Source organism: Muntiacus reevesi, chromosome 2 (genome assembly GCF_963930625.1).
Source record: "Muntiacus reevesi chromosome 2, mMunRee1.1, whole genome shotgun sequence".
Lineage (NCBI taxonomy): Eukaryota > Metazoa > Chordata > Mammalia > Artiodactyla > Cervidae > Muntiacus > Muntiacus reevesi.
Genome location: NC_089250.1, coordinates 214062185 through 214090183, shown reverse-complemented (window position 1 = coordinate 214090183; position 27999 = coordinate 214062185). Strand labels below are relative to the sequence as shown.

General features: G+C 58.3%; 3 protein-coding genes across 5 annotated transcripts; 2 read left to right on the top strand and 1 right to left on the bottom strand.

The window, feature by feature from the left end:
- Positions 1-91: 91 nt before the first annotated feature.
- LRCH4 (leucine rich repeats and calponin homology domain containing 4) lies at positions 92-13032 on the bottom strand. Of its 3 annotated transcripts, none has more exons than XM_065924931.1 (18): positions 10432-13032; positions 6838-6982; positions 6551-6677; positions 6256-6361; positions 4394-4530; positions 4130-4245; positions 3890-3989; positions 3580-3670; positions 3414-3490; positions 3245-3306; positions 3035-3157; positions 2876-2944; positions 2667-2782; positions 2448-2531; positions 2138-2223; positions 1886-2023; positions 1716-1793; positions 92-457 (listed from the first exon to the last, which is right to left on the bottom strand). In XM_065924931.1, the coding sequence occupies exons 1-18, from the start codon at positions 10649-10651 to the stop codon at positions 353-355; spliced, it is 1980 nt and encodes a 659-aa protein (XP_065781003.1). In that variant the 5' UTR covers positions 10652-13032; the 3' UTR covers positions 92-352. The 3 variants fall into 3 exon arrangements, with proteins under 3 accessions (XP_065781003.1, XP_065781001.1, XP_065781002.1); XM_065924929.1 differs by having other exon boundaries at positions 92-1424; positions 10432-13030; XM_065924930.1 differs by lacking the exon at positions 2876-2944 and having other exon boundaries at positions 92-1424; positions 10432-13031.
- Positions 12925-24392, top strand: FBXO24 (F-box protein 24). Its single transcript, XM_065924942.1, has 12 exons — positions 12925-13141; positions 13392-13493; positions 13615-13798; positions 14771-15009; positions 15261-15495; positions 16948-17106; positions 17379-17500; positions 17752-17883; positions 20888-21058; positions 21385-22729; positions 23857-23965; positions 24366-24392. Exons 1-10 carry the CDS (start codon positions 13070-13072, stop codon positions 21745-21747), a joined length of 1779 nt encoding a protein of 592 aa, XP_065781014.1. The 5' UTR covers positions 12925-13069; the 3' UTR covers positions 21748-22729; positions 23857-23965; positions 24366-24392.
- PCOLCE (procollagen C-endopeptidase enhancer) lies at positions 22865-27889 on the top strand. Its single transcript, XM_065924933.1, has 9 exons — positions 22865-23073; positions 23857-23965; positions 24366-24624; positions 25503-25627; positions 26158-26294; positions 26636-26871; positions 27126-27203; positions 27338-27508; positions 27653-27889. The coding sequence occupies exons 1-9, from the start codon at positions 22976-22978 to the stop codon at positions 27793-27795; spliced, it is 1356 nt and encodes a 451-aa protein (XP_065781005.1). The 5' UTR covers positions 22865-22975; the 3' UTR covers positions 27796-27889.
- The last annotated feature ends 110 nt before the right edge of the window (positions 27890-27999 follow it).

The following is a 27999-nucleotide window of genomic DNA, read 5'->3' as shown; positions in this document are numbered from 1 at the left end:
AACCGCGGCCCCCGAAGTGGACGTGGGGAGGGGGCACCCGTGCCCTGCTCTTGTTCGCGCGCGCACACACACACACATCTGAGGGGCGACCTAGAGGGCTTCCGGCTTCTCTTTATTGCACTTGACACATCATCATCCAGCTCCCCGTCTTCCACCCTTGGCCGCACCCAGAGGCGGCCGTGCGCCTTGCTGGGCCGGCCTGCTTCCAACGTCCCGGGCAGAGGTGCCCGAGGCATAGGGCCAGGCCCGAGGCCGCCCTCACCAGTCCTCGCTAGAGAGCGGAGCCCAGACGCCGCTGTCTTCAGTTCCTGGGGCCCCCGCCGGGTTGGGCCCCTGCACCCCGACCTCAACCCTAAGGCCGTTCCAGCAGTGCATGGATGACAGCAGCGATGTAGGGGAGGCCCCTTCCCGGGGCCCCCTCCTCCTCCAGGATGTGGTGGGGCTGGCACAGGGACTCCTGGGGGGAAGGGGCCCGGGTTAAGTTCCCCTTGTCACCACCTCTTCTTGGCCATGGGGTAGGAGACACCCTAAAGGAGCCTGGACCAAGGGGGCTGACGGGATGTAGCAGGCAAAGGTCAAGTGCACCCTGGACATGGCTTGGGGACCACTGAGATGCAAGGAAGCTGCCAGAGGGTAACAGAAGGGAGATGACACAGCGGGCCGAGGCTTAGAGGGGAGGACAGACCTGCCACTTTCAGAGGAAAAGGCTGGAGTAGGCGGGCTGGCACATAGAGCCCAGGGGACACGGCTGGGCTGGGCCCAGCACAGCAGGAGCAGACGCGCACACACACACACAAACACACACACACACAGGCGGCCACGATCTGTACAATTTATACAAGAGACAGGGCCCCTGCCTGGGCCCCTGCATCCCCTACAAATATAGAGTTCTCTCTACAAAATATAGATAATTTAGCCCCCTATAGCAGTGGGGGTGGGGGTGCAAGGAGGAAGGTTAAGCTCCACCCTCTGGGGAAGCAGGGAGGACTTGAAGGCACCATCAGCACGCAGTGGGCGGGGCAGGGGGCGGGGCTACAGGAGGGGACCAGAGGCTGGGGGCCCAGGGTCTGGGGGTGCCAGAGTGGGGCCTCTGAAGGCAGTGTGTATGAGGGGTGGGGCTCACTAGTGTCTTTGGTAGGGGCTGAAGGCACCTCTGGTGGGGAGGGGGTTGCACCGGAGTCATAAATAGAAAGAGGGCAAGGGGCAGGGAGGGGTAACTGCAGGTCCTAGGAGCCCAGGAGCCGAGTGTAGACGACACAGAGCAGCAGCATAAGGACCACGTAGAAGAGGATGAAGCCGCCCAGACCCGAGGGGGGCCAGGGGGGCGGGGGCGCCCTGCCCCCCACCCGCATCACAGCCTCCAGGGTGGTCCGCAGCCCCTGGGCGGTGCCCTGGAGGAGATCTGAGGGCGAGCACAGGTCAGCCTGGGAAGGGAGAGTAGGACAGATGGACAAGACAAAGGACACACGTCAATAGCAGCAGCAAGACCATCCTTCCCACCCCTGCCCTCACATGCAGGGCCAGAGCCACGCCAACATGCAGAGTGCGGGAAGGGAGGCATGCGGGGGGACACACAGGACGGGCTGGTGGCTGTGCTTCCTTCTGGGGAGCAGAGACCCCCGTGAGCATCCATGTAGAGGGCCCCGCTGAGCCCAGGACAAACTGTACCCTTTATAGGAGAGACCAGCCCTGCGCCCGAGAGCACATCCCCATACCTCAGGTACCCCCATTTTTCGACAGGCTTCTAAGAAACTCTCTACGTTCTTCCGAGACTTGAGGGCACTGAGTTTTGGCTGAGGGTGGGTAAGAAGGGAAAGAGGGAGTAAGAGAGAGGCCCCAGGGGTTCCTGCCCAAACCCCTACTTCCTGCCCTGGGCCCCACTGACCACAGCAGGTGAGGGCACGTGGATGAAGGGCACGGAGCGGGGCCGCAGCTGGTTGGCCAGCTGACAGAGGATGACCCCGTTGGCCAGAGCCTCGGCCAGGTCATCGGGCAGTGGCCGCTGCAGCCGGCACTCAAGCACCTGGGAGGTGGGAAGGAGGGGGAGAGGTCAGCGTCCCCAGAGGAAGTACCAGGCTGGGCAAGGAGGAGGCTGAGGGAAGCCAGGCTCCACCCACACGAGTCCCACCTCTCATACCTGGCGCAGCTGAGCCATCACCTCCTTTTCGTCCAAAAGCTGGGGGGATCGCCGAGGTCTCAAGACAGTGTCTGGTGAGGAAGGGCCTGGAGAAAAGGGGGATGTGGGGCTGTCTCCACCACCCACCATGGACTTTGTAGCCGGGTTGCAGTGTCTGGCACCCACATCTCCTGCCTCTGTGCTTGTGGGATTTTCCACACAAAGGGACAGTTGACCAGAGAACTTCTAGGCCACAAGGGATGACCCCAGCCCGGGGTTTAGTGCTGGATTAATACTGGGTTAGTACTGGGGAGGGGGGGGCAAGACCCACCTGAGCTGCTCTGAGAGGAAGAACGGAAGAGGAAGCTGTTTGGTCTCTGAATGGAGCTGAGCGGCCGGGGAGCAGGTGCAGTCGCTGGGGGCCAGGGGACAGGGGACAGGCAGAAAAACACCTCCTCAGTGTCCTACCCCTCCATCAGGCTGCCAGGCCTCAACCCGCCCCCCGCCACCTACACAGGCCCCCATCCTCCACCCAAAGCTCCTCTCCCACCTGGTCCAGATGGAAGCGGGGGCTCCTGGGAGGTGGAGGCAGGGGCGGGGGTGGGAGTGGGGGCTCCCTGCCCCCCTGATACTCCCAGCTGGGTGGCATTGGACCTGGACGTGCCACTGAGGAGACACAGAGGGGAATCAGAGGGGTGGTTGGGGCAAGGGTGTGCACACAGGGCGGGGACTGAGGGACATGGAGTCCAGGACACATACTTGAAGGCGGCCTGAGTGGACAAGGCAGCAGGACCCCCACCAGCAGCCCTGACCCCCAGCTTCAGGAAACTAGAAAAGGAAGGAGACGTGGGGTCAGCAGTGCCCAGCTCCGCCAGCCCCGAGAGACAGAGAAGCTCGTGGGGGCTCCCCTGTGCGCACCTGTCCTTCCTGGGGGCCCCCCACACCGCACTCTGCTGCTGCTGCTGCTGCCGCCGCTCGCGCTCCTGCCACAGCTGCAAGGTGTCCGGGCGCCGCCGCTCTTCCCCTGCCGGCTCCTCCCGCCTGAGGGCAGGGACAAGAGGCAGAGCTGGGTGGGGGAGAGGAGACTCGCGTGAAGGGTGGGGGCCGCCTCGGGGGCCCCGCGGGTACCTGCTGCTCGGCGCCCTCTCCCCGTCTCCCGCCACGGGGCTCGACTCTGGTGGCCGCGGCTCCTGAAGACAGAACAGCGGAGGGGCTGAGGGGGTCCCCCGAGCCTGCACTGGCTCGCTCCCTCCGGCCCTCTCACGGTAGATGGACACGGGATGCGGCAGCCCCTCACCTCGCCGGTACCTCGCTCCTCATCCTCCCCAGGCACGTGGCTGTCAATGAAGTCGATCTGCTCAGGGTCTCCGTCAGCTAGAGAGCAGGGCATGTCAGAGAGCGGAGCCGGGCGCTGAGGGCCTCGTCCACACCTCCAGCCCGGAGCCCATGTCCCCGCTGCTCACCAGAGCCATCCTCCCTTCGTTCCCTGGGCCCCCGAGGCTCCCGGGCCAGCTCTGAGATCCGGAACGACAACTCGGAGAACTCATCCGTTGACTGGAAATGCAGAAAGGCAGAGATGGGAGATAGACCCTCCGGAGTCCTGGGCCCATGGTGAACCAGCCCTTCCCTGAGGCACTTGGATGAGGGACTGAAGAAGACGGCTCCAGCCACCCTCATCACTCTGAGCTTTTGAGGCAGAAGACGCAGGGTCCTCGCTCAGAGGTTCTCCCTGGGGCCGAGATCCCCTGTGTCCCATGGGGAGGAGGCCCTTACCTCATTTCCAGACCACCTCTTGCTGCCACTGTCAACGCTGTGGAAGCCCGAGTCCAGCCCGCCATCGTACCGACGTCCCGGAAACAAGTCCTCGGCGGGGCTGGGACCAGCCAGGGAGAGCTGGTCAGCCCCGTTCTAGGCGGCCACCTTCTCATCCACCCTCCGGAAACCATGGGGTCCCTGGTGCTGGGGAGGGGTTTAAGTATCCAGGGGCTTCTTTCCTTCCCACGTGGAACTTACCAGGGGCTGAAACTTGGGGGGCGGGAAGGGGCAAGGTCCCCCAGTGCAGACCCACCGCGCCGCCCAGCCTCTGTCGACAAATACTTGAAGATGTGAAGTTTTCCCTTCAGGCAGATCTGGGTGTGGAGACGCATAGTGAGGGGAAGGGGGGACCCTGAGATCCTGCTTGGCTACCATAGGGACCCACACCCCCAACTCCTGCCCACTCTCAGCCAGCCCTGTGCCCCCTCCCACCCCTACCGCCCAGCCCTGCTCCCAACTCACCTGGGCAGGTGGGCTCTGCAGGGGGTTGCTGTCCAACAGAATGATCTGCAGGTGCCTGAGGCGGCAGAAGGAGACCGGGATGCGGGAGACACGGTTACAGGAGAAATCCAGGCGGACAAGAGGAAGGTCCCCCAGCTCTGGGGGTGGGTGAGGGAGAAGTCAGGCGCATGCTCAGGGGCGGGTCCTTGTGCTCACTTCCTCTGCCCCCTGCTCTGGCTGGCATGTCACCTCTCCAGTAGCCCCCTCTGCCCTGGTGGGCGGAGGGCGCTCCCCAGGAACCACCGCCCTGCTCCTCTGCCCACTCAAACTGACTTCAGCTGCTGCCCATCCGCTTCTCCTCCCTGCCCACTCCACCCCACTGCCACATCCTCCTCCTCAAGTGTCCATCACAGGGCCCAGATCAAACTGTGACACCTTGTTGCTCAAAAGCCTTCCAGGACTTGCAGCCAGGGCTGCTGCAGGTGAGCGGGCGGTGCCCTGCACAAAGGCACAGGCAAGCGAGGGCTGCAACCCCCAGGCGCTCTACTAGTCAAGCCCTGGCCCACCCGCAGGAGAATGGTACCCTTCTCCACTTCTCAGAGAGGTCCCCTGGATTAGTGATGAGCCGAGACACAGGATGAGAATAAAAATCACTGCTCTCTGATCAAGCAGCATTCCCTGGTTAAGGAGTTCATGATCTGGCTCCGCCCACATTTCCCACCTCGCTTCCCACCATCACACCACATCGGACCACTCTCCAGTCCCTTGGCTCTAGCCTCTCTACATGCTGTCTGCTCAGCTAGGAGAACCCCATTTTCTGTCCATGCATCTTTCCAGGTTCAGCTCACGTGTCACTTCTTCAAAATCTTTCCAGACACTAGGCTGGAATTTATTGCTCCTTCCTCTGTTTCCCCGGGGCATTTTGCTGGGGTCTCTTATGGCCCAGAGAGCCCTGATCAAATGCTTATGTACCCCTACCATCTTAGAAGAAGGATGGGAGGAGCCCAGAGAAACAGGTAGCCACCTGACTCCCCTCGCCTGCTCTTCAAAAACACGGGTAGCATGGCCACGGTCCTTTCCACCAGTCCTGGCTTACCTTCCTAACCATTCCATGCTGGACCTCTATACTCTACACATAGTGGTACTTCTGCCTCAGCTGCAGAAGGATGGGGAACTCTCCTTCAAAGGTCAGTTCCTACTGTGCCTCAGGGCTGAGGTCTTCCCTAGGGTCCCCGACAGAGCCATGGCTCCCTCCAGCTTCTACGGCTTTAAGCTTCCTGTCCTAGCACCTCCCTCTGCTTGTCTCTCCCCATTAAGCCCTTAAATCTTCAGAGCTGGCCCCAGAACTGAGTGACATCACTCACATCTACCTAGTCCCCACCTAAAACACAGGAAACACACACACACAGCTGAGTGAATAAAGGAAGGTGTGCCTGCTCCGGAGCAGAGGCTATCAAGTGTCGGGGTGCATCACAATTAGCTCGTTAAAATGGGCTTGCTTGGGCTCCAGCGCACTGATTCAGAATCTCTGGGGAGGCAGCACAGGGCCTCACCAGACTAAGGTTTTGAGAGCTTCATCTGCGCTAAGTGGTGACACTGGGTGACCTCGAAGGCCCTTTCTGACCGTGAAATTCTACAGGGTGCCTGCTGACACACTCACCTCTTGCCCTTCCTCTGCCTTTCCCCACATCTGTCAGGTACAGCTAATAAACCCTGCCTTGCCGGCTTCAGAGGGGTGCTGGTCAAGAGCAAGGAAAATAATTTACAGTGCATTTCACACATGGCAAAACCCTGGTGACTAAGGCATCATTGTTCAAGGGAGATACATACACACACACACACACACACACCCCGACACCCTCTTAAGTCTTCCTCTCCCTCACCATCAGGCAGGGTGCTGAGCTGGTTCCTCCGAACGTTAAGATCCCGCAGGGTGGGGAGGCTGCACAGCTCTGCGGGGAGCGCCTGCAGCTCATTGCTGCTCACGTCCTGGAATAAGGAGAGACGTGGGCAAGGAGCATCAGATCGGGAGCACCAAAAACTGCCTCCTGGACCAGGCTACTTCCTTTAGTCTCATCCCTTCCCCTAGGGCGCATCCCGCCTTTCCCGGCCCTCCCGCCAAAAGTCCCTAGTGCCTGGCTCAGCCATCCCCCCAGTCTCCCTGCTCCCCATCCTCACGAGCTGGCGCAGGCTCCCCAGGGCACTGATGTCGGGTGGCAGGGCCCCCAGTTTGTTGTTGCTGACGATGAGCACTCGCAGGGGCAGCTGGCAGATGTAGGGCGGCAGCGATGACAGCTGGTTTCGGCTGCAGGAAGGAGAAAGGCAGTGGGCTCCCCCTCCAGGCAGGAACTCTCCCGTGTTGCCCTACTTTCTGGGTCACGGGGAGGGTCACTCAGGGTGCCATGCACTGGTACTTGGGGCTGAGAAGGACAACCCCCTACCCTCCTGTGGTCCTGCCTCCCCACCTGAGGTTGAGGTAGGTGAGAGCGGTGAGATTCCCCAAGGCTGGGTTCAGGCATCTCAGACAATTGTGGTACAGGCTCAGGCCCTCCAGGGACACCAGCTGGCACGCCGCCTCTGGCACCTCGGGGAACCGGTTCCGGGACAGGTCTAGGGGAAACAAGTGTCAGGGGGAGCTTGCAAAGGCCCGGTCCTGGACTCCCCGGAGCCAGTTGCCCAGCCTTCTACCTCCCCAGCCGACCTAAAGAATCAGACCTATAAACCTGGACTCCCTAGAGTTTAAGAAGAAAGACTTCATAACCTGGAGCACACTCCAGGTATAACCAGAAAGGCAGAGGCAAGACTGGGCTGGAGAAGCCTAGACTGGGGGGTGGGGGGAGGGCAAGCCACAAACACTGTCTTCAGACATACAAACACAGGGCTAATCTACAAGGGTGGTTAGATTCTCTAATTCCTGTGGCTCCCGTCGTCGTCCTGTGATGCCTGAGGAGGTGGAAGGCAAAGGTCTTAGGAGAAGGCTGATGCTCCAAAGGAACTACCAAGGTGATGGGCTGGGAGACTCAAGGTAAGACTATGAACCACCCTTGAGGGAGATAACCAAGAAGGCTCCTCCCTCCTAAGGGCTCTGTCTCCCACCCTCAACCTATTTTCAACCTAGGGGGAAAACCAGGGGTCATTAGAGCCTAGTCTAGAGACCTGATGCTGGCCTACAGTTTTTCACCAGCCCCTGGGATCAGCGAGCCAGGTCCACGGGACCATGAAATTACAGATTCCCGAGGACCTGAGGGAAAGACAAGTGGACCAAGCCAGAGGTGGGAGCTGGAGTCCCAGGCAGGGACTGGCCTCCTTCCTACCCTCTTCCACTCCCAACAGCCGGCCTCTATGTCCTCTCTCACTTTTACCCAGACTTCAGACTAGCGCCTGTGTCTTGGGCCTGGGCGAGGCGTGGAGAGGGTGGAAAGGAGGGGAGAGCCTATTGCCATCCTTTTATCTCAACCAGTGGCTTGCTAAACTAGGGCAGGGTTCCCGCCAGGCTGGAGGCACTCGCTGCTCAGACCTCCGCAGCCGGGTTTCTGCTTCCTCTGCTCAGCCCGTACTGGGAGGGGCCCAGGGCCTGCTGCGGGAAGTCCCAGGCCACGGTGCTTGGGTGAGCTTCTTAGAGGGCCCTCTCCAGGGAAGGGCAAGCAAAAGCCGAAGGGAGGGGAAGCTGGGGTTATCCCCCAAGGAGGTGAGTCTTGTGACAGGAAATGAAGCAGAGGCAGTCTGTCGGCTTCTGTCTCTGGTGGGCCCTGTGTTTACCGGGGTGGATGACAGCTGGAAGCCCCAGGAGCCCCCACTGCTCCCACCCCTGCTGTGCACAGAAAGACCTGTCACAGGAGAAGACGGTTCCAGAGAGGCTGGGAGGGCCAGATGCATCCTCCAGCCCCGCCCCCTCCACCTGCCTGCTTTCTCTTGTGTGCACTGCAGGGGCCTGTGGGAGAAGGGGTGGGGAGCAAGTTCTGATGGGGTGCACAGGGGGCAAAAGCTCGGGGCGGAAGGGAGCAGGGCTGGAGGAGGCAGGGCCTAGGAGGCACAGGATGTGGTCTGTGAGAGATCGAGCTGCACTTCTCTTTTGCGAGCGCAGCCCTTCCCCCGCCTCAGGATTCATCCTGCTATCAGGGCCCCAGGAACAAGTCCAAGGGACATCAGGGACCTAGGCCATGGGACAGCATGTGCAAGGAACACGCTGGCTCAGAAAGAGCTGGGGAAACAGGAGGAGAGCTTCCACATGATTGGGGCGGCAGTGCTGGAAGCCTTTATCTGTCAGGACTGAAGGGCAAGGAGGTGTGGAGATCAGGGTATGGGCAACACTGAGTGGCTTCCTGTCACTTCCTCTTTTCCACCCCAAGCTACAGGCACCCTGCGTGGGGAGAGGGGCCAGAGGAGAGAGCTCGGGATAAGAGAGACCCACCTGGCCTAGAACCTGGGCCCTGAAAGGACTGAGGGTTCCTGTGTGGAGAGCAGGGCAGAGAGGGGTTCACAGGAAGCTGGGGCTGTCCCAGGAGAACAGGCTGCACCCTGAGCTGGGCTGCACCCTGAGCCGGAATGCTGGGGAGGAGGCGGGAGGGGGTGGGAGCTGGGAGGGGCCCCGGAGTTCTCGGGAGTTTTCCCCAGGAGTCCACTCTCACAGACAGAGCCCTAAGGAAGTAAAGAATAACATTTGGTCTTTGTCAAAAAACAAGCAAGGGGGAGGGGAAAGGGAACAGACGGCGAGTGTCACACAGCTGCTGAGGTCAATCTGGAGCTGGGGGGTTAGGCGGCTGGGGGAGACTGAGAAGGACGGGAATGGCTCCCGGGTTCCCTGAACTCACTCACCGCAGAGCCAGCCAGTGAATTTACCTAGCAACCCAAGACAAGCAGAGTGGTTTCAACTGGTTCTCTCCAGACAGCTGAGGAAAGACTAGGGTGTTTGCAGGTGAGCAGGCACCTGCTGGGTGGGGAATGCAGTCCCAGGGTAGTGTCATCAGGGGTCACTCTCATCCAGCCCCAAGTCCCACCCTGGGCTCCGCTGGGGTGGGGCCTTGGGAATGCGATCCTCCGCCCCTCTCCCAATCCCCACCCCCCCCAGCTGCCAGCCCAAGGTCAACGTTGGCCTTCTGAGCAGCTGAGGCCTGACTCACCTGTCACAGTGGAGTCCCCTACACCCTACCATCAACAGACACCAGGGTAGGGGGCGCATGATTAGCGGGATCCTAGGGGTGGGGGAGTGGGAAGGGCAGTGCGGACCGTCTCTAGCTTCCCAGCACTCTTAGCTGGGAGAAAAGATTTCCTTCCTTTCAGCAACTGCCTAAAGTCCCTCCCCACTGGGGAAAAGCAGAAACTGAAATGGGAATTCTGGGGTGTCTATGAGATCACAGGCTCCACAGTGACCTCACACACGCAAGAAGGAGGAGGAGTCTCAGATAAAGGGGTCAGGATAATGGGAGGAAGAACTCGCGGAGAAAAGAGATGGGGGAGGTGGGAGATTTGCTTCTTTTCCACAGGCTGGCTGGGTGAAGAGTGGAGAGAGGCAGCAGCCTTAGGGGGCGGGACTACCAAGCGAAGGACACAAACTTGGGGTTGTCAGGGGCAAATCTATGGGAAGCGGGGGCCTGGGGCTGCTCCTATCTCGGTGGAACAGGGGAAAGAGTTGGAAACGAAGTGAGGAAAGAGAAAGGAGTCATGGTGGGGGGTGGGCTTTCGGGGGCTGCTGTATGGAATGATCACAACTGAGGTTGAAGAGATCACGCAAATAAGCCAACCAGGTGAGGGGCGGGACCATTCTACAGGTGCGCAGATATGCAAATAAAGAGCAGCAGAGGGCGGAGAGAGGGGGACTCTCACGACGCTCGGCCAGGGACTCTAGGTGTTCCAGGCAAACGAGAAAAGGGCTCATTGTCTAGCAGTTCTTAAAGTGGGGAGGGGGCTGGTAACGGACTTATGCAAATCCACACAATCCAGAACTCCGGTGGCCAGGTGATGAGGCGGGCCAGACGCCCCGGCCCCGGGAGAAACAAGCAAGGGGCGGGGCTATGCAAACGAGGGTCCCAGCCGGGCTCTGGGCCTGGTTGCACACTCACCAGCCTGGGTGATGTCTGACAGGTCGTAGCTGCGAGCCGCGCCCCGGGGGAAGTGCTTCAAACGCCGGTTAGACAGGTTCAGGGTCCCGGTGGCCACGGCCTCCTCTAGGGCCCGCTCTGCACTGCGGCTCCCGGGCAGACCTGGAGCCCCTGGGACTGAGGTCGTGGCCGCCGCCTCCTCACCCCCGGCGGCGAGTGGGGCCGCCACCGCCGCCGCCATCCGCTCCCGGCGGCTCCCGCTGCCTGACTGACGGCGACCGGCCGTCCCTCCTTGCCCCTCCCCCTCCTCGGAGCCGCCGTAGTCGCTTCCCCGGGGGAGGGAGTGGGCTCAGGGACCCGGCGGGCCAATCGGGACCCCGAGGCGCGTCGGAAGTGGCTAATCAGAATCGCCGGGAGGGGTGGAGACTCCTGCAAGGAGTGAGGTGAGAAGAAGGGAGGGGGGACGAGATTAGAGCGATCGCCAACGGCCGAGGTTCCAGGCCGGCCCGCCCCGCGCAGCCGCACCCAATCACAAATCTCAGGAGCGGGGATGGAGCCAATCACGTCCAATCAGGAGGCGGAGACGCCCAGGGCTCCACTCTGCGGGGATGGAGGCAGAGAAAAGCAAATCCTGAGCCTCGTCCAACGAAAGCCAATCGCAAGCCAGACACAGGCGAGTGACTGTCAAGAAGGCCAATTAGATCCTCCCAAGGGAACCTGGCCCGGCCTCTTCTCTGAGGGACGGCTCTACCAACCAATAGTATGGGCGAGAAGACGCCCCCCCCCCCCTTCGCTAAGGAGGAGGCGGGTGAACTAGAACTTTTTGAGACTGAGATAAAAAAACGCAAGCGCGGCGCGCTGGGCCGGCTGCAAGCGGTTGCAAGGACTGAAGTTAATGTGTGCATGTTGGACTTGTGAGCAAGCGAGCTCTGAGCTTTGAGGACCGTGGGGACTAGGGGGAGCGGGAGGCATGGCAATGCCTGAGGCCAGTGTACCTAGGGGTCGTTACCGCAGAAGGGATCGTGGATGCCACTCCCGCTGCGAAGGCTGAGAGCCCCCAGACAATCTGGAGTCCGAGCCGACCAGTGGCTTCCTAGGGTCTGAAGATGCCCAGCTCAACTCCTGGAGGAAGGGTTAAGGAAGACCCGGAAAGCCTCGAAAATACGCCGGGCTATCCCTCTGCCCAAAGGAGGGTGCCTGGCTGGTTAGAAATTGTGATGATCAAACAAACCTGCGGGATTAATCTAGAAGGGACCACCCTCACGTAGAAGTCCTCCGTTTTACAAATGAGGAAACAAGCGGAGGGAAGTTGATGAGCTGTCAAGAGAAAACAAGTTACTGACAGCTCGCATTAGAAGCCAGGCTTCTCCCTGCATCAGCTTTTGCGTTGGGCTTTTTTTTCTGTTCGCACCCTCTTCTTTGGCTTCCAAGGTGAAACGGAGTGGATAAAGAGGACCCAGATGCAAGAGGAAGCTGCCTATACTTGTTCGGTCTGCTGAGAGATCTTAACATCCTGTTAGGTGGCATAAGGACCTAGTATAATACACTTAATTGGTTAACAGATGCCTAGCCACAAGTAGCTGAAGTATCTCTCCCATAAGTCACAACTCAGATGTTGACATTCCGAGACATTTATTGAATTATTAGAATTCCATCCTATGTGTGTCTATCTAGGTGTTTACTGGTCCCCCTAAGTAAGGGAGTTGGATTGGATGGTTGACAGTCTACTAACTAACACAGAAAACGAATGAGTCTATAATACTGTGCAGCTGAGGGCTGATTGTACAGGCCTGAATTCTTCAGTGTTGCTGGGACAGCCAGCCACTCCTTGGATGTATCAATGCAGATCTTCTGTCACCCACATGGACAGATGCAGCCCCATCTCCTGCTGCTTCTCATCCACATCATCCCCCTCTCCCCATAAGACTAAGTTAATAGCTTAGACTCTGGGAGATACCCTAAGCTTTCAGAGTAAATCTCTCTCTTTCTTCCACCTTAATAGGTTGCCCTTCATGCATGCAACCATGTTACTGTCCCAGGAAAGAAGTCTGCTTTTGGATGTGTTCTTCATGAGAAGAGTAGTGTTTCTGCTCAGCTGTGCTCACTGTCATCTCATACATGCTGTCATGAGATAAATGGTCTAATTAGCAGGGTCACCTTTCCCCCTCGCCTTTCAAATTAAGTTTATATCCCTGAGCTACAAATCCCCTGGCAGCTCTGACCTGCTGAGATATGAAGAATTCACCAGTGCTTCTCTTGCTAAAAGGGCATCAAGTGGAAAAGCCTCCTCCTACTCCCTGAAAGGAAAGGCCTCATCTACCAGTAGCTCACACTTTCCTTCTCCTGTCCAATGCATATCCCATGAGCCCCTGGGTGGCCAGAACTGAGCTAGAACCAAGGAGCTGAGAGAGAAAATCCCAGGCAAGCTTGGGGAAAAATAGGTCACAGTGGCTGGGTGGTGAGGTCACAGAGAGAGGTTTGTCTGCCCCAGACTCCATAGGGGAGGAGCCTAGCAGGCCAAAGGGCCCCAGAAAGTCCCCCAAGCCCAGGCAGGGGACATGGTGTGGGAAAGGCAGCAGGGACGGGGGCCAGGGAGCTGAGTACGGGGGGCCAAGGGGCCCGGAGAGATGAGGGCAGGCGCAGGGAGGGGGCAGTCAGGATGGTGAGGAGAAGCCGGAGCCGGAAGCTGCAAAAATTGACCGGGCTGTGCAGACGGGAGGAGGGGCTCAGGGTGAGGGGGGAGGGTGGCGAGGCAAGGTGGGGGGCAGCAAGTTGGCAGCCGGAGGTCAGGGGAGGAGTTGGACAAGGAGTCAGGCAGACAGGGAGGGGTAACCCACGGACCCAGAGGAAAAAGATGGCAGGCTCGGACAGCACAGAGCTGGGAGTCAGAGCAATGGGCCCCCCCAAAATAGCAGTTAATAAGTAAGAGACGGGAGAAAGAGGGGCATGCCCGTCATGTGTGCCCCCTTCTGCTTGGGCAGGTAAAGCGGAGCTGCCCTTCATGTGGCCCTTCAGAACCTGGCGGTGAAGAGAAGAAGGGGCGAGGAAACCCTGTTTCTGTTCTGCTGTTCCCCCCAGAGCTGGTGAGTCCTTGGGGGTGGGGGGGTTGGTGCTAAGAATAAAGGAACCCGGGGGCAGGATGGCTGGGCTGGGTAGGGGGGTGCCCCCTGACCCCTGCTTTCCCCGTCCTGCCCGCCCCCCCAGGTGGAGCACATCATCTCATTCCTCCCAGTCAGAGATGTGGTCGCTCTCGGCCAGACCTGCCACTACTTCCACCAAGTGTGCGACGCCGAGGGCGTGTGGAGACGCATCTGTCACCGGCTCAGTCCTCGCCTTCGAGAGCAGGGTTCTGGGGTCCGACCCTGGAAGAGAGCTGCCATTCTGAACTGTACACCTCCCCCCCCAACCTCTAGTTCTCTCTGCCTCTGTCCTACCTTATCCTGGGGTCCTTCCTGCTCCATAAACTTGTTTGATGACCTTAGTATTCTCAGCCAACCTTCCAGGACCCCTTTCTCTGGAAGAAACTTGTTAGATTGAAACACACTCCAGCAAGGTCTTACTCCAAGTCTCTAGAGCTGCTCTCAGATAGATGTGTCACCCAGAGTCCCTACTCCTTCTAGCATCCCTGCCAAGTTGTCCCCCACATTCAAACACTTCCACATTTCACCTTGAGACATCCTCCTCTCCCAATACCTGGAGTTTTCCCTCCTCTAAACCAGGATTTCTCAACCTGGTCCCTAATAGAACTTGGGGATAAATAATTCTTTGAAGTTGGGTGAGGGGGCTATCCTCTGCATTTGTGGGATGTTTAGCAATTTCCCTCATCTCTACCCATTAGATAACCAATAGCACCTCCCCCAGCTGTGACAGCCAATGTCTGCTGAGGGACAAAAATCACCCCCAGGTTGAGAAATATGCTCTAATCTCCAATCCAATAACTTCATCTCACACACCAGAGTGAAGGGAGATCCAGATAGCACATCCAGAGCTAGGGACAAGGGAGGGCTACCAGCTTTTCCCAGTCATTCCTTTTCACTCCTCTTTCTACTTTTCTATGAATTCTTGTAAGTCCTTTGATGTCTCCACCCTAATGCAAGTTTGGACCAAAGAAGTGCTCACTTAGCAGCAAGTGTATGGCCCTGGGCTGAGGTCAGGCAGAGAATTTTAGTCCAGACATGGGGCATAATTTCAGGTATCTTCTGAGCATTGCACAGGCCCTTTGGAAGGGGTCTTTCCCCAGGTATGGGGATGGGGAGGAGCTAAACACCCATCCATTGAGAAACCTAGCTTGCCCAAGCTCTGATTTATCTCCCTTGTGCCTTCCTGAGCCTTTAAATTTCCTTCTGTCTGTCTTCTCCAGACACAAAGGGCCTGTATTTCCAGGCATTTGGGGGCCGCCGCCGCTGTCTCAGCAAGAGTGTAGCTCCCCAGCTAGCCCATGGCTACCGCCGCTTCCTGCCCACCAAGGACCACGTCTTCATTCTTGACTACGCGGGGACCCTCTTCTTCCTCAAAAATGCCCTGGTCTCCTCCACCCTTGGCCAGATCCAGTGGAAGCGGGCCTGCCGCTATGTTGTATTGTGTCGTGGAGCCAAGGACGTGAGTAATAGGACCCCGACAGCCGAGACCCCACCTTTCCTTTGGGAACCCAGGGCCACACCAATCTCGAGCTGGCATCCTCAGGACAGCGCCCTCTATGCCAGGAACCTGAAGCCAAGTCCGCATTTCCCAGCCCCGCACCCAAGGACCTCATCGCCTACCCCCAGATCCAGCCGCCCCGGCCTCATCCCACTGCAAGGTTCTAGATTCCGGACACCCTCGTCTTATTCCACTGTTGTCTTTTCCTACAGTTTGCCTCAGATCCGAGATGTGACACAGTGTACCGCAAATACCTCTACGTGTTGGCCACTCGGGAGCAGCCGGGAGTGGTGGGCACGACCAGCAGCCGGGCCTGCGACTGTGTCGAGGTCTACCTGCAGTCCAGCGGGCAGCGGGTCTTCAAGATGACCTTCCACCACTCCATGAGCTTCAAGCAGATTGTGTTGGTTGGTCAGGAGACGCAGCGGGCCCTGCTGCTCCTCACAGGTGAGGCTTAAAGCAACTGGTTTACATATTGTTTTCCTACAGTCTTCAGGACCCGTGGCAGGAGGTGGGGGGAGAGGGGCACCTCGTCCTGGTGTCAAACCAAGTATCTCTGCTTTTATCTCTCTGCTAGTCTAGGATTCTGGGTAATGTATCATAGGAATAAAGGGCCCTGCTACAAAAAATGATTTGGAAACCACTGTTCTAGCGAACGCCTGATTTCTTTTTAATTATTTTTTTGCTACTCCGCATGGCATTTGGGGGGGCTTCCCTTGTAGCTCAGTCGGTAAAGAATCTGCCTGCAGTGCAGGAGACCCAGGTTCGATCCCTGGGTTGGGAAGATCCCCTGGAGAAAGAAATGGCAACCCACTCCAGTATCCTTGCCTGGAAAATCCCATGAACAGAGGAGCCTGGTGGGCTGCAGTCCATGGGGGTCACAAAGAGTCAGGCACGACTGAGCAACTAACACTTACGGCATGTGGGATCTTAGTTCCCCAATCAGGGAATGAACCTGGGGCCATGGCAGTGAAAAACGCCGGGTCCTAACCACTGGACCACCAGGGAACTCCACTACTTTATTTATTTATTTTTGGCCACACCCCATGCTTGTGGGATCTTAGTACCCCCAACTCAGGATTGAACCCACACCCCTTGCATTGGAAGGTGGAATCTTAACCACTGAACCACCAGGGAAGTCCCTGCACTGATTTTTAAAATTCTAATCATCCCAACCTCCACCAGGCACTGTACTTTATACCCGAGCTACCCCTGACTTTTTTCTCAGTGTTCCCTAGATTTGACCACACTCCCAAGCCCCCAGACCTGAGACCTTCTGGACTTCTTTTTTTTTTTTTTGGCCATGCCTCGCAACTTGTGATGTTGAACCTGGGTACCCTGCAGTGGAATCACAGAGCCCTAACCACTGGACTGCCAGGGAACGTTCCCCCCCACTTCTGGACTTCTTAATGCTAGGCAGGGCCGTGAATCCCCAGACATTCTTCCCAACCAGGAATCAAATTAGATTCCACCAAATCCACCTGCTAGGTTTTCTCCCCACTTGTCCCTCACACTGAAGAACTCCCCTGGTTGATTTTCAGTGGTGAGGACTAGAGGCCAGGGAACTTGAAGTCACCCCCCCACCATCACCACTCCTTGCTTCTTCTCTACACTTTCCCTCCAGCCCACTCTAGGGCAGTAAATGTTTTGTCTTGTTAGGGTTTAAGGAGTCTCTTGAGAAGTTAATGTGGTTGGGAGTTCCCTGGTGGCCTAGTGGTTAGGATTCGGCACTTTGGGTGTGGCAGGCCCAGGTTCGATCCTTGGTCCAGGAACCATCCGGCATGCCACACAGCATGGCATCAACAAATAAATAACATTTTTATTTAAAAAGAAGTTAATGTGGCTATCGGAGGGTCCCCTCCCCCACACAGTTGTCTGCCTCCCTGCCCCCTCCCCCAGAGGAAGGAAAGATCTACTCTTTGGTCGTGAATGAGACCCAGCTGGATCAACCACGCTCCTACACGGTTCAGCTGGCCCTGAGAAAGGTGTCCCGTTGCCTTCCTCACCTGCGTGTGGCCTGCATGGCTTCCAACCAGAGCAGTACTCTCTACATCACAGGTAAGAAAGACAACTATCTTCCTGCTTCTCCAGACCCCAACCTTGGACAGACCTTCCAGATACAGAGCCCTCCCTTATCCTTATTCCAGCTCAGCAGGCGATCCATAGGGCATCCTAGTCAAAACAGGTGTTTAAGTTCCCAGACATCATAGCTGGTGCATTTCTAGTGGGTGTGAGACTCCCCAGAACTTGCACTTTTCATCCCAGGTAGGGCCTGATCCCTGGGACATGGGTGCCCAAAGCTGCTGAGCTGAGGGCTCCCGACCCCCCAGACCAGGGGGGAGTGTATTTTGAGGTGCATACCCCAGGGGTGTATCGTGATCTCTTTGGGACCCTTCAAGCCTTTGACCCTCTGGATCAGCAGATGCCGCTTGCACTCTCACTGCCTGCCAAGGTAGGATCCTCGGGAGGGCAGGGGCGGGTGGGGGAGCTTAGGAGACTGCAAGGTACTGAAGGTCTGAACTATGAGCAGGAACCAAATGATTGATCAGGGACAGAAAGGGGACCTGGGAGAGGGGTGACGTGGAAGGCACAACTGGAAGCGATCAGCTGGGTAGGGCAGGTCAGTAGCAGGGAGACTCTGGAACTCAGAGTTCCTCCAAAGATGACTGAACACTCACTTTTCCTTTCTGCCTTATGTCGTAGATCCTATTCTGTGCTCTTGGCTACAATCACCTTGGCCTGGTGGATGAATTTGGCCGAATCTTTATGCAGGGAAATAACAGATATGGGCAGCTGGGAACAGGGGACAAAATGGACAGGGGGGAACCCACACAGGTGAGGATGCTTCCCAGCTACTCATCCTGCCCCCACTTTCTCTAATTCCCTGACCCCTGGATCTTTCCACGCCTCTAATTTCCATAGAATCAACTTCTTAAAAAAATACTGTGTTTTGTTTATTTGGCTGTGCTGGGTCTTAGTTGCAGCATGTGGGATCTTTCAATCACAGCACGTGGGATCTAATTCCCTGACCACGGATCAAACCCAGGCCCCCTGCATTGGGAGCGCAGAGTCTTGGGCACTGGACCACCAGGGAAGTCCCGGAATCCACTCTCTAATCCCTAGGAAGTTAAGCCAACCAGTTTGTAATGCTTGTGCTACTGTTGCGTGTCTCAACCAGGTTGGCACCATGAGTGAATTTTGTGTGGCTCGTGCTGTGGGGGCAGTAGTTTAGTGACATGAGGAGACCTGGGTGGGCTGAAGTAACTCGAGGAGCTAAGATGTGAGCATCTCAGTGGGTTAGAGAGGATTTGGGTGGGTACCGGGCAAGGCATCCCGTGTAACGGGGGTGGGGACACAGCTTGCGCATCCCTGGAAAGGTGGAAAGACTGGCCTGACTAGAGCAGAGTGTGTTTTGGAATTCAGTAGCTACAAGGTGGTATTAAGGTGGTATTGTGTTAGTCGCTCAGTCGTGTCTGACTCTTTGCAACCCTATAAACTGTAGCCTGCCAGGCTCTTCTGTCCATGGAATTCTCCAGGCAAGAATACTGCAGTAAGTAGCCATTCCCTTCTCCGGGGGATCTTCCTGACTCAGGGATCACACCTGGGTCTCCTGCATTGCAGGCAGATTCTTTACTGTCTGAGTCACGAGGGAAGCCCTACAGGTGGCCACAAGCCTACAGAAGTGTTGCTTTGGGAAAGAGCAGTTTTGGGTTCTGGAGCAGGAGATCACCCCCCTGGATGATTGAGACTGGGTCACCTGGCCAGAGGGCATAGCAAGAGGCCCCCCAGAGGCTGCTGAGGGACACTTGGACTTGAGACAGGGGTTGGGGCTGGCACAGCGGAAGCAGGAACAGAGAGGAATGGAGATGTGAGGTGTTTTCAAAGAAAATGAACAGCCTTTGGAAAGTAATTACATATGAGGACAGCAGGGTAGGACGTAGTTGGCCCTGGCAATAGACAGCATCACAAGTAAACACATCAGTTGGAGAGGAATGCTGGTTTTGGGGGAGAAAGTGAATTTAGCCTTTTTTTTTTTTTTTTTTTTTTTTGCCATGAGAGTAAAACACTGAAATAGAAATGTATGGCTGGATTCCAAGTTGGAACAAAGTTGAAATGACAAAAGTAGAGATAAGGGGAGCAAAGCTGGGTGGTAGCTGCCATTGTTGGCAGAGGGACTGAAACTTCTCTCAGAGACACACCCTCAAATGCCACATCTCACGGGTACAGAAAGTTTCACCCAGGAGGCGGTGGTTAATAGTGACAGTGATGATGTAGGAATATACTCCCTGAGGTGGAAAGATGGTTGTGTCTTTTTTTTGGCAGGGGGTGCTAGACACATTATGCGAACTTCTCAGGTGCCTCAGTGGTAAAGAATCCGTCTGCAGTGCAGTTTCCATCTCTGGGTTGGGAAGATCCTCTGGAGGAGGAAATCGCAACCCACTCCAGTATTCTTGCCTGAAAAATCCCATGGACAGAGGAGCCTGGTGGGCTACAGTCCATGGGGTCACAAAAGTGTTGGACACAGCCGAGCATGCACGCACAGCACAGGTTATGCAGGCTCTGACCTAACTAGGGATTGGACCCATGCCCTGTGCAGTGGAAGCACAGAATCTTAACCACTGGACTGCCAGGGAAGTCCCAGTTATGCCATATGTGTGTGTGTGTGTGTGTGTATACACGCATGGATATATATGGCATATATATATATAGCTGCATCAGGTCTTAGTTGCAAATTGCAGGATCTTTTGGTCTTCATTGCAGCATGGAGGATCTTTAGTTGCGGCATGTGGGATCTAGTTCCCTGATCAGGGATCCAACCTGGACCCCTGCATTGGGAGTGCGGAGTCTTAGCCACCGGACCACTAGGGAAGTTCCCATACTTTTATGGGGGGAAAAAAATCAAGAAATGATTTACACAGCACAATCCAATTTTTGTTTAAAAAATTGTGTGTATATTTATAGAGGCAACACTGAGGAAGAATGCCCAGCAAGAGGTTAATAGAAGGTGGTGGGGCTTCTTCCAGTGATTTTTAAGTGAATTTTTGCTTGACAATATTTTATAATTTTTCCTATAAACTTTCCTATAATGGCCATAAATTATATATCTACATCATCACAATTAAAGCGCTTACAGTCTCAGGAGCAAGCGTGCAGGAGAGGCCCTGGGATTTGCCTGCTGGGAGTCTCAAGTGCCTTAGGAGAGAAATCATAGCATAGTAGGGAGAGAAGTCGGATCACAGAAGGTTCAGGTGAGACAGGCTGTGGAAAGAACAAGAAGAGGCCCACCTCAGACTGATCGTATAGCCAGTCTTGCTGCCTAAAAGATAGAGGTCAGAAGCAGCAGGAGTCGGGTGGAAGTGTTTTTCCAGAACAGCGTGGCCATTTTGAAAGGTAATGATATGACAGACTGAAAATGCTAGATGGAAGGAAGGAATCCGTGGAAGGCAGGTCCTTCCTGGAATGGCACGGGAACAGAGAGAGAGGCTCTTTCTCCCCCCTCCAGGCTGGAAGGCAGCATGAGAGACTGGCCAGGCGCAGGCCTGGGGTGAGACTCGGATGCAGACAGCAGGCCCTGGCCTTGGGCAGGAAGCCTGTTTTCCAGGGAGCCAAGAGGAGGAAGCAACAGCTGTGCTAGCGCTTCTGTGCTCAGACTGGGGCTTCTCCAGAACTGAGGAGGAGCCACGCTGCCTGCTGGGGGGTGGAAGGGTGTTCTCGGGCCCATCTCCGCCCTCCCCTCATTTCCCCAGGCTCTGCCCTGAGCCCTTCTGTCACCCTTCTTCAAGCTGCACCCCTAGTCCCTCGGCATCCCCCACTTAGGGACCCCGTCCTGTGCCCTCAGGTACATTATCTGCAGCGCCCCATCGCCCTGTGGTGTGGCCTCAACCACTCCCTGGTGCTGAGCCAGGGCTCGGACTTCAGCAAGGAGCTGCTGGGCTGTGGCTGCGGGGCCGGGGGCCGCCTCCCCGGCTGGCCTAAGGGCAGCGCCTCCTTCGTCAAGCTCCACATCAAGGTCAGAGCTCAGGCTCCGGCAGAGGGGGCAACTGGGGAGGGCCGGAGTCATTGAGCCCAGGGGACTGGAGCTGGGGCTCCCATCGGGACCCAGGGACCCCACTTCCCAGCACTGCCACTTCCTTTCCTGCTGTGTACCATGGCTCCTGGCTCTTCCCCTGAGCTGATTCTGCTGGCCCTTTCTGACCTCACACAACCCTGGGGCTCAGCCAGCCAGCTCACTTGCTGGCTCCGGGCTGGTCTGAGCGGGTGGAACACAACAGCTGGGGCTCCCTGGGAACCCCGTCCTGGGGCCCCGGCTCAGCCACGCCGTCTCCTCTCCTCCAGGTCCCTTTGTGCGCCTGCTCTCTCTGCTCCACCAGAGAGTGCCTCTACATGCTGTCCAGCCATGACATTGAGCACCACCCAGCCTATCGGGACCTACCAGCCAGCAAGGCAGTGGGGACCCCTGAGCCCAGCCTGGGGGCTGGAACACCCCAGGACCCTGGTGGGGTAGCCTGGGCCTGTGAGGAGTACCTGAGCCAGATCCACAACTGCCCCACACTGCAGGACCGCATGGAGAAGATGAAGGAGATCGTGGGCTGGATGCCCTTGATGGCTGCACAGAAGGATTTCTTTTGGGAAGCACTGGATATGCTGCAGAGGGCTGCTGGAGGGGCTGGCCAAGGCCCCCCACCCCCTGAAAGCTGACCCCCTCCTCTCCAAGTCTCACCCCCTGGAGGGAGAGTGTGGCCCTGGGTCAGGGGCTAAGGAGAGGTGGAGTGGTTGCAAGGAACACGGTGTGCGCTCACGTGTGGGGAGGGGACGCAGGGGGGTGGGGCCTGCTAGACTTGCCAGGGTGGGCAGGGAATGGTTTTGTAAGATGTTCATGGGGCTGCCCAGGAGGGGCCCCCAACCTGACTATCATGGATGAAAGATTTGATTGACGAATAGAATAAAAGCCTGAATCAAGGCCTGGTTTGGAACCCTGGGGCCTGGGAGGAACCTGGGGGTCAGGGTGGGGGTGCGGTGCAGGGCAGAAGCAGCTCAGGCTGTCAGTTCCTGCATCCATCAGCTTCTTCTCCCCTCCAGCCCCTACTTGGTTCTGCCACTCGGATCCTCCATCCACCAGACTGAGCAAGTTGCTTCCTTCTGACTCCATCCCTGTGCAGCCAGCCACCCCCCCAACCACTCTCCTCCTGCTTTCCTTCCAGATCTGAGCTCACACGTTGTTCTTTCCCTTACTTCCTACTCCATCCTCCCCTTCCTCCATGAGGAAGACACTCCCTTTGCCCACGTACCATGCCTCCCTCCCCCCACCAACCCTAACCTCCAAGTATTTGGGAAAGAAGATGGGTAAGCAGCATTCTTTCTCTGTGGCCTGGTCTGGCCCCTGGAGGGAGAGGACAGTAAACATTTGAAGTGGAAAATAAGCTGGAGCCAGGGGGTGGTCAGGAAGCGAGTGATTAGAGGTTGGGAGTCCAGAGAAGGACTTCCTCTGGGTGCTGAGGAAGCGGAATGGGGAGGTGCACGGGTGGTCTGGAGGGTCCGCAGGAAGGACCCCAGGCTGTGCTGGAAGGATGCTCAGGCTCTGGACAGAGCAGGGTTGCTGAAGACATTCCTGGACCGCCTGGATTATGCTGAGAGCCTGATGCTCGCTCTGCCCTTCATTGCTCCACCCCCGCCCCACTAGGTCAGTACTTGTGTGTCCTGGACCTAGAGAGGCCCCTGGACTCGCCACTGTCCCGGCTCTTCTCTCCCTGTCCCGCCTTCCCCGCCGCCCGCCCCACTGGCCAGTCCCCACGCCCACACGCCCGAGGCTGCCTCATCTGGCACTGATTATCCGTGCTGCTGCCGCCGCCGCCGCCGCCGCTGCTGCACTCAGCCGCTGCCTCTGTCTTGAAGACCCCAGCACTTCTCTCCACCCCCGCCCCCGGCCATGCTGCCTGCCGCCACAGCCTCCCTCTTGGGGCCCCTCCTCACTGCCTGGGCTCTGCTGCTGCCTTTCACCCATGGCCAGACCCCCAACTACACCAGGTAGGTCTCATGGCACCTTCCAGATGGCTTGAGTGAGCTTCAAATCCCTAATTCCTGGTGGGGGGAGTATGCCTGTAGATCTGGTGGGTTCTTTCACTAATACCCCCCTCCCCGCCACATCTCCCTACCCTTCTCTGGCCCCCAAGTCCTCCTTCCCTGCAGCCAGACTAGTGTTTCCTGTGGGCACCACTGCTCCCCATTCCTCCGCCCTCTTCCCATCCATCTAGACCCTTGCCCCCCCCCCCCCTGCCCATGGAACCTGAGAGCACCAAGACCTTGAACTTGCCTGGTGGCTGGATGGTGGGGGGAAGAGGGGAGTGTGAGGGGGAGACCTGGGAGTCAGACACTCAAGCTGTTAGCTGGAAGCGGAGCAGGGCAAAGGTTGGGACCACGGGGCCCTGGCTGCAGCTTCTCCTTCATCCCCCACACCCCCACCCCCCGCATGGCCTCGTGTCTGTGTCCACATCTGGAAGTAGTTAGGCGGCTCCTGTCCCCACTGCCAGGCAGGGGGGGGATGGAGAATGAGAGGAGGATTCCCGGAATTCCTGTTGGGCTGGGGGGTAGGGACTCTGAGGGGCTGGAGGGACAGCCAAGTGGCTGGCCCCACTTTCCCTGATCCTCTGCTGGAGTGCATCCCACCCCGGTCCTGTTCGGGCTGGCTGAGGCCACCTCGGATCCCTTGGGCCTTCCTCCCCCATCCCCCTGGCTCCCCGTCCATCCTCATCACCTCCTGGCCTCTCCAGCACTCCCCCATGCAGGGCTGACCTCTCTTCTGTTCCCCAGACCCGTGTTCCTGTGCGGAGGGGATGTGACTGGGGAGTCGGGTTACGTGGCAAGTGAGGGTTTCCCCAACCTCTACCCTCCCAATAAGGAGTGCATCTGGACAATAACGGTGAGAAGGCCCTTCTGGCCACTCTTCCCTCCTCGAGTGTCTGAGGCCTGGGTCCAGGCAGCCAAAGGCCAGACTGCTAGGGGAATTCCCTCCCTGCCAAGTCCCACCATTTCTCCCTGGGGAAGTCCCAGCCTGCTCCCCTCTGGTCAGTGCCCACAATACCACGTGGCAAGTGACCTCACACCTTAATGCAGAGCCTGCTTGTCCATTTCCCACCTTCATCTGCACCCCCTCTGGTCTCTCCACAGACCTCACTCCGGTCTTGGTGCAGTCATGCACCATCAGACTGGCCCTTTTAGGCCCAGTCTCTGTAGGAAACGCTTGGGGGAAAGAGAGGTGCCCTCTGCCTGGTGGTGTTTGGCCTGACTTTGCAGGACCCTGCCCCTGTCCCCACCGTCAGGTCCCTAAGAGCCAGACTGTGTCCCTCTCCTTCCGAGTCTTTGACCTGGAGCAGCACCCCAGCTGCCGGTACGATGCTCTGGAGATCTTTGCCGGGTCTGGAACCTCGGGCCAGCAGCTCGGACGCTTCTGCGGGACCTTCCGGCCCGCGCCCTTAGTCGCCTCCGGCAACCAGGTGACCCTGAGGATGAGATCGGACGAGGGCACGGGAGGACGAGGCTTCCTGCTCTGGTACAGCGGGCGGGCCACCTCCGGCACTGGTGAGACCTCCCTCACCTCCGCCGCCCCCTCTCCTGGCCCCGCCCCCGGCGCAGGCCCCACCCCAGCCTTAACCTCCACCCCAAGAGCCTGGGGCCCCCATGATCTCCCTTACCCTTCCTCCTCACTAACTGCCCCTTCAGTCCCTCCTCCCCGTCTTCTCTCCCCTCTCCCGCTCCCACCCACCCCCTCTTCCAGGGCCCCCCCCAGGCGCGAGGCGGAAATGGGTCACCGACCCGCGGGTGGAATGGGCGGCCTGGGGTTACTGGGACGGTGAGTAACGCCCGCCCCCGTCCGCAATCGGGCTCCCTCTGACGGGCGCGGGGGGCACCCCCGGGCTGGGGAACTAGGTTCCCCCTGACCCGGAGCCCCCTACACCCAGCCCGGGGGCTCCCGATTGCGGTCCCATCACCCCCTCCTGGCGGCAGAAGTCTCCTTAAAATCTTTAAGGCGGGACCTCCCCTGAGGGACCTCGGGGCTGTGCCCCAATTTGAGGGCACCCTCACAGCATGGGGACTCTTCCAGCCGTGATGGGGACTTTTCTGCCGGGCCGGGGAGATGGGATCTCCCAGGGGAAGAGGAGCGGTAAGGCCTCGGGTCAGGGGGAGGGGCAAGAAGGGAGCGGATCCAGTCAGTTGCTTCCCCTCTTCCACCGCCCGCCTGGGCGCCCGGCGGTCCTAGACTTAGCCCTCGCGGTCCAAAACCTCTCCGAGCCCCGCTCGGCCGAGCCCCATCTCTGCTAACCTTCCCCCCTTCTTTCCTCTCCCTCCTCTCGCCCCCTCCTCCTGAGACCCAGACATCTGAGCTTTCTGCACGGTCTCCTCCAGCTGACCGAGGGTCTCCACCGCCCCCCACCCCCACTCCTCTCTCCCCTCACCAGAGCACCAATTTTGCGGGGGGCGGCTGGAGAAGGCCCAGGGAACCCTGACCACGCCCAACTGGCCCGAGTCCGATTACCCCCCTGGCATCAGCTGTTCCTGGCACATCATCGCGCCCCCGGACCAGGTACTGACCCCCTGCCCCGGTTGCCCTCGGGGACCCGGGCGGCGCCATCCAGCATGCAGACTGCAAAGATTTACTGAACATCGACAATGTCCCCAGCACTGAGCTGGCCATGGTGGGGAGCACAAACAGACCCAGACCTGCTCGCACCCAAACAAAAAATGTAAAATCACAACTGTGAGGAGCCTTACGAGAGCGAGGTACCCGATGCCGATATATAAACGGATTTTTGCGTGTGTGTGTGTATGTGGTAGTGACGCTGGAGGTAGAGTCTGGGTCTTTTCCTTGAGAAATGAGCCAGGGCTTGGCCTTGCGGACTGCGGCGACGGAGGGTTCCCGGTGAATGTGTGTGTTCCTCCGAGCCGCGGTGTGAATGCATTAAGAGGTGGGCTCCAGGGCCCGCGGGCGATGAGACAGGAGGCCCCGGCGAGCGTCCCGGAGGCTGCGGCGGCGGGGTGGAGGAGGTGAGAACTCCGCACCCTCCCGCCACCCGGAGTTCCCCTGCGCAGCCTCCGCCTCTGCCCCGCCGCCAGGTGATCTCACTGACCTTCGGCAAGTTTGACCTGGAGCCCGATTCCTACTGCCGCTACGACTCGGTCAGCGTGTTCAACGGACCCGTGAGCGACGACGCAAAGCGGCTGGGGAAGTTCTGTGGCGACACAGTCCCGGGGTGAGGGGGCGCCACCTGGGTGGGCGACGGCGTCGGGGCGTCTCTGCAGCCCCAGGTGCGGGAGCCTGGGGTTCCCGGCGGCCGGCGGGAGGGGCGGGGCTTAGCTGAAGCTGCGGGCGGCCTACGTGTCGGCCCCAAACGGGGTGGGCGGGGCAGGTAGCGGCCCCGGCCGAGGCTTGGCTCCAGGCCTGCGGTCTGCGGATCTCGAGGCCAGTGGAGCTTGCGAAATGGAGAAGCTGATGCAGCCAGCTGAGGGGCAGAGGTCAAAAGGCCGCTGGCCTGGGCAGGGAGCAGGATGCGCTGCCCGCCTGACGCCTCCCCCGATGCCCCGCCGCCCGCAGTTCTATCACCTCCGAAGGGAACGAGCTCCTCGTCCAGTTCGTCTCGGACCTCAGCGTCACGGCCGACGGCTTCTCGGCCACCTACAGGACCCAGCCTCGGGGCGCCACCGAAGGAGGCCCAGGGGAGATCGGCCCGGGCCCCAAGCCTGGAGCCGGGCCCAAAGTCAAGCCCGAAGTCCCACCTGAAGAGAAACCCAAAGCCGAGCCTAAGGCAGAAGCAACTCCGGTGGGCCCGGGTGAGTCTGGAAAGGGAGAGAAACCGACGCAGGCCTCAGGGAGCTGTATCAGACAGAGTTCCTTCCTGCGCCCATTCATTCATACAGCACCCACGAGTGCTGCCTCTGTGCTAAGGCCTGGCACTGGGTGCTGGGACCCAAAGCTGGATAGAGCTCTGAACAGGTTCAAACCAATGAGGCTTTTGTGGGGAAAGTGGTCCTTCCTCCCTGCTGGGGAGGTTGCCCTCCACTAAGGGTGCGCCCTCCCCCACCAGATGCACCCAGTGTCACCTGCCCAAAGCAGTGCCGGAGGACAGGCACCTTGCAGAGCCACTTCTGTAACAGCGACCTGGGTAAGAAGCCCATCCCCAAGCTCTGCCCTTCCAGCTCCTATAACCTCCCCTTCTGTCTCCAAAGCTCTCCCCAAACTTCTGGTTCCAGCCCCGCCCTGGCCTCCTGTCTCACCTCTCCTGGCTCTCTCCCACAGTGGTGACAGGAATGATTAAGTCCATGGTGCGGGGCCCAGGGGAGGGCCTCACAGCAACTGTCAATGTCACTGGTGTTTACAAAACCGGAGGCCTGGACCTGCCCTCTCCACCCACGGACACCCTCCTGAAGTTTTATGTGCCGTGCAAGCAGTGCCCCCCCATGAAGAAAGGTAATGGAGATGTGGGGAAAAGTAGAGGGAGACTGAGCCTCATGAAAACGATGGAGGTGGCAGAACCTGAGGGACTGGGATGAGGCTGTATTTCTATAAGCTCTCAGTTACACAAATCCTCAATCCCTCCCTCCCCTTTCCTAGGAATCAGTTACTTGCTGATGGGCCAGGTGGACAAGAACAGAGGTCCCATCCTTCCTCCAGAGAGCTTTGTGGTTCTCCACCGGCCTACCCAGCACCAGATCCTCACCAACCTCGGCAGGAAGTGCCCCTCCAAGCCTGTTTAGGCTGCTGGATCTCAGACCTAAGCCTAGGCCAATCTCCCCACCTGGGACCTAGGGACCCCTTTCTTATTCAAATAAATGTTTCTTGATTGAGGAAGGGGTCACATTTCCATTTCTATGGTTTTGGTGCTCCTCTTGGGGGATCTGTTTTCATTCCTTCTTTCAACTCAAGGGTTACTACACAGAAGAATGTAAGTTGAATCTTGT